The sequence below is a fragment of the Adiantum capillus-veneris genome, chromosome 17 (genome assembly GCF_014529385.1).
Source record: "Adiantum capillus-veneris isolate H3 chromosome 17, ASM1452938v2, whole genome shotgun sequence".
NCBI classification, from domain to species: Eukaryota; Viridiplantae; Streptophyta; class Polypodiopsida; order Polypodiales; family Pteridaceae; genus Adiantum; species Adiantum capillus-veneris.
In genome coordinates, this window is record NC_140947.1 from 17,604,028 (window position 1) to 17,608,850 (window position 4,823).

Below are 4,823 nucleotides of genomic sequence, written 5' to 3' on the forward strand. Positions count from 1 at the left end.
ACATACACACAATTATTAGATAGCCACTAATCACTGATCAATTATTTAAGAAGGATAGTGGCTCATTGGTATTGCCAAGAACGTGCCAATAATCAATGATTATATTGATTAGGGAGAGAGAAAAAGAAAAATTATTTAGGCATAGGTGTAAACCGTCAGCTCTGATACCACTTGTAGGGAATTGGGATGTTCAACTCTAAGCGCCGTTAGTGAGTTAGGCTATGGTGGATGAAACCTTAAGCTCACCAAGATACTAGGGTTAGGGTTAGAGAAATGGAAATTAGGGTTAGAGCTATGCCAAGGTCAAGAGCATAAAGCAAGAGAGTATAGACACAATGATTAAAACTCAAAGTGTAATTAATTGATTAGAGAATAACCTCTCAAATTGGCTTAGTGCTTTACAATCATTGGCTAGAGGGGTTGCACCCTCTTGCTATTGGACCATCTCATCATTTATCTTCCTAAGTGGCTAAAAAGCTTTCCCACAAGTTGGGTTTACCTCAAGAGATATTAGTGGCATATGCATATGCTGGAAGAAGTTGGAAGAGCTACGAATGAGAGAAGAGCCCAATGCAAGACAAGATTGTGCTTGTGCCTCATCCCTAGCTAACCGATGTGGGGAATTACTCATTCATTAGTAAAAGTGGACAACTAGGTGCAAGAAAAGGATGCAAGATAACAAAGCAAGAAACAAGGGCACCTCTAGGTGCAAGAGGAAGATGAAAGAATGAGTGATTAGTCACGAGAGGGGTAATCTCCATGTCTATATACTCCACGTCAGTAAGAATGCAATGAGTTAGGTATTTGTAGAACCTTGATCTACCAATTTCCAAAAGGTTTCCATATCTACACTTCCTGAGCGCGAGAGTGGATACAGATGATTATGTAGGTGGCTATGGTGTATAGTAGCATTCGTCACAGTAGACAAGAGATCAGGTAAATTCTCTATGAAAGTGAGAGCGGCTTCATCTTCAGAGGATGGGGGGCTCATTGACCCTGAGTCCTCTACTACACATGAATGGGGAACAGGTGTCATTCTTATGTTATCCTCCATTGGAGCTTGATTAGGAGAGTCTTCTGCATCAATATGACTCGTGACATCATCCTGCTCAACCTTCACTAAACCTAGTTTCACATTATCACATTTCTTGTCCTTTCTATCCCTGATCTTCTCTGACTGTTTCCTGTATCGTTGTGCCACCAGTAGCTCTATCTTTGCATCTAGTGTATCAATGAAAGACTGACTTTGAAGGCTATGGCGGTTTGATGAGTTTGATGCAGCGGCAAGAAGATGGAGGACGGAAGGGAAATTGAGGCGAGCCCTGTCGCCTCGCAGTTTGTAGGCAGCGCGGTCGTACGCAAGTGCTGCGTCCTCAGCGGTATCGAAGGTTCCTAGCCATAGCCGAGTGCGGCTGTGAGGCAGTCTTATCTCTGCCACCCACTTTCCCCAATGTCTTTGTCTGACACCCCTAAAAAGCTTTCTATACTTGGGAGTCTCTGAGGAGTTGCGCTGCTGATCCATGGCGACAAGTTTGGAGCCATATTGTAAGCTATAGCTGCATGCTGTGTGAGCACCCTCGGAATAAAGATTTTTGCCAGAGTTATAATGCACAATATGTTCCCCTCTCATCACATTCGGAATCTGCATTTCTTGCTTACATTCTACGATTTCTGGTAGCTGCTGCATCAAGCTTCTGGTTGGCGATGGTGCGGATGTTTGAGTGCAAGCTCCTGCAATTGCACCCAGAAACGGATTACTTGTGGTCTCGTTACCCGGCGGCTCTATCGTCGTGGGAGCTAGCGCGTGGCTGAAGCCGTAGGGCTGGGGTTGTTCAAAAGAGCCCGCCACGTCCTCTGCGGAAAAGAGGAAGCGGGACAGAATAGGACCGGGGCAGCTGTATAAATGGGGGCTGGAGTGGTTGTTGGTGGCGAGGTCTGTGTAGATGGGCATGGCGTCAGGGATGTACAGATCAAGGTGGCCTTGAAGATCGCTACAAGGACCCAGAAGAGAAAGGAGAGAGAGAGAGAGAGAGAGAGAGAGAGAGCTCAATGAGCGCGGCTCTGTGTATGATAACCTGCAGTTTTGAAGCAAGCGCTTGCGCACCTTTAAACGCCATTATTGAACTTCTTCGTGACGGTTTGTCCTTCTCCTATGTTTGACTTTTCCCAGGTGGATGCATGAGGACCCTCACGTCCACCCAATCACCACGCGACACATGGCCGCGTGTATCTCCTTGCTTCTATCAGATGACGACACTCTTATGCTTTTACTGTGTCGACCATGGATCGACCAACACCTGGCATTTTAACTTAGGCTTTTAGCATTACCCATTTGCACATGCCACAATTGCTCACCTGAGATCCTTTCTTTAGAGCCTTGACCCGCTAGGGTTCTTTAACGCTTGGGCAAAGGGGAAAGGTACCATATGACTCTTTGTGCCATGACCTCTATTAGGGTCAACCCACATCTCTTTCCTAAGAAGCTAGGTCGCACCTTGAAGAAATGGGAGGAGTGGGAAGATCGATTTGTCTAGATCGAGAAAGGCCAAAAGTCTAGCCATGAAGATCGAACAAGAATCCTAACCCTGCTAGCCTTTGTGGAAACGTAGGGATTAAGCTATTTCTGTGGAGAGTGGCTCTTCTCCTTAATTCTAGGAAAAACGGCAACCAATGGAAACAGTGGCACTCATCAAGCTTTTCTCCTGGTTTTGCGATGAAATTGGAAGACCCTCAGAGTGCGACCTTAGGTTGAGCTTGCCCGCAACAACACCTTGTTGTGGAGGTTGAATGAATAACTAAGCCTTTCCTGACCATGTAAGAGGCTTAGTTATTTATTTAATGCTCTATCTGGGCATAGCTGGCATAGTTATCTATAAATGATAACTAAGCCTCGTGTGCCCATAACCTTAAACCTTTCCTATTATCGTCAATCCAAAAGCATGCAAAATTGCCTAAAAAATAGCCATGTGTAAAATCACTTTGATGGGCTCAGATACTCAACAATTGAGTTGGTAAATGTTTCATAGTGGTTTTTGGTTCGCTTGTGCTTTTTTCTCCCAAAACCTATAGAAAATATTTTCTGCAAATAACATGGCAATGATGGTGAAAATCTCCTCAGTGCAACCAAGTTCCACATTGGCGAGTACCACTTTTGATATAGGAGGTTCCAAAAGAAACTCAGTCATCTTCACCCTCAACTTTGTCGAAAGCCCTTCCTCATCGAGGGCTCCTAAATTGTAGATCTCTCCTTGGGCTGACATGAGAGTTGTGGAGGCAGTGGTTCCATAAATCAAAGGCCAATAAATCTTTAATTCCCATATCCTTGAGTTGCAAAGCTATATTGCATAATGATTTATAAATTGAATATCAAGCATATTTGTTGGTAACAGTTCATTCCTATACACCTCTCCATCCAATATTGGAAACTAATGCCGCAAGTGAGAATGTCATACTTTCTGATGAATGTTATGCATGATGGAGATGATGGCTATACTTCCTCATAGACGATTACCTCACAAGTGTTACCATATACATGTGGTAGTGATGTGCATGAACACACTTAGGACCGTCGGGGCATTTTTTCCCTCACTAGAAGGTTTTTTCGCCCATGCATTGTATATACGCCCACCATTCCAGGGCAATCTATCTTTCCATTTCACACTAAGTAATACACTCTCTATTTTTTTCCTTGAGCTTCCTTCTTCTTCTCCAAGCTGTGTGTGTTTTCCTGCAACCCCAATTCCAACAATTGGTATCAAAGCACGTTGCGTCCTCCTGGGCTTAGTCGCCAGTAGGTCCAGCACGCGCCTCCTCACTTTCTTTAATTTTTATGAGCTTTGGCAAGCGTTCACAGGTCGACAATTTTTTGGAAAATCGCGAAGAGCTCAATTTGCTCAGGTTTCTGATTCGGGCTCATTTCTGCCTCCGTTTCCACTACAGACAGTACTGCACAGGCTATTTCATCATTTTGTGCAAAATTTCTGTCAATGCCATTTTTTGCATAACATGTCCCTTACATTCTTCTACAGTTTTAACTATAAAGCACGTGTTTTTCCCACTTCGTTTCTACTCCTTTTGGGCAGTTTTCACATCTGGTGTAGGAAATCTGTATGGCCAACAACAACATGGATGTGTTCAAAATGTTTGCTATTGAGGAAAGATTGGATGGGGACAATTACCCTATGTGGGAATGATGCAACATTTCTTGTGTCAAAGCATGTTTGGAATATTGTGCAATGCATTGATGTACATCCTTGTTCTGAGGATGTAGTGATGATTGAGGATGTTGCAAGTCTTGATGTAAGGATTTCTCTCGTAAGAGTTGTTTTGCCTACGATAGAACAAGCTCGTGGATGTAAAGATGTGCATGCTCATGCGTTGATTACGTTATCTGTGAAGCGCACTATTATTCCTCATATTTGTTCAGTGAAATCTGCAAAACAGGCTTGGGATATTTTAGTTGGTCTTCATGCAAGTCGCAATGAGGCTAAAATTGCATTGCTGTGTAAAGAGCTGGAGTCAAAGATTATGCATGAGGAAGATGATATGGACACTTTCCTTGCTGGTGTCAAGGATATGAATGAGCAACTTATTTTCGTAGGTGAACAGTTCCCTTGTGCAGATTGTCCTTGATGCCTTGCCAGATTCTTACCAGCAGCAAAGTGCTAGAGAGTGACTGTCTAGATGGTGCACTAGTATCGATGTTATGTAGATTCATCTAAACCAACCAAATATAGATTTAATAACCACGTGGTCATGTGAGATTTTTGTAATTACCATATGTTATTATCATATTCACATAGCTACACTTTACATGATCACAT

The 4,823-nt window shown here is 43.3% G+C and overlaps 1 protein-coding gene across 1 annotated transcript; it reads right to left on the reverse strand.

Moving 5' to 3' along the window:
• Positions 1-549: 549 nt before the first annotated feature.
• Positions 550-2,049, reverse strand: LOC147436874 (uncharacterized). The gene has a single exon (XM_086485796.1). It carries the CDS (start codon positions 1,949-1,951, stop codon positions 797-799), a length of 1,155 nt encoding a protein of 384 aa, XP_086341922.1. The 5' UTR covers positions 1,952-2,049; the 3' UTR covers positions 550-796.
• Positions 2,050-4,823: the final 2,774 nt, after the last annotated feature.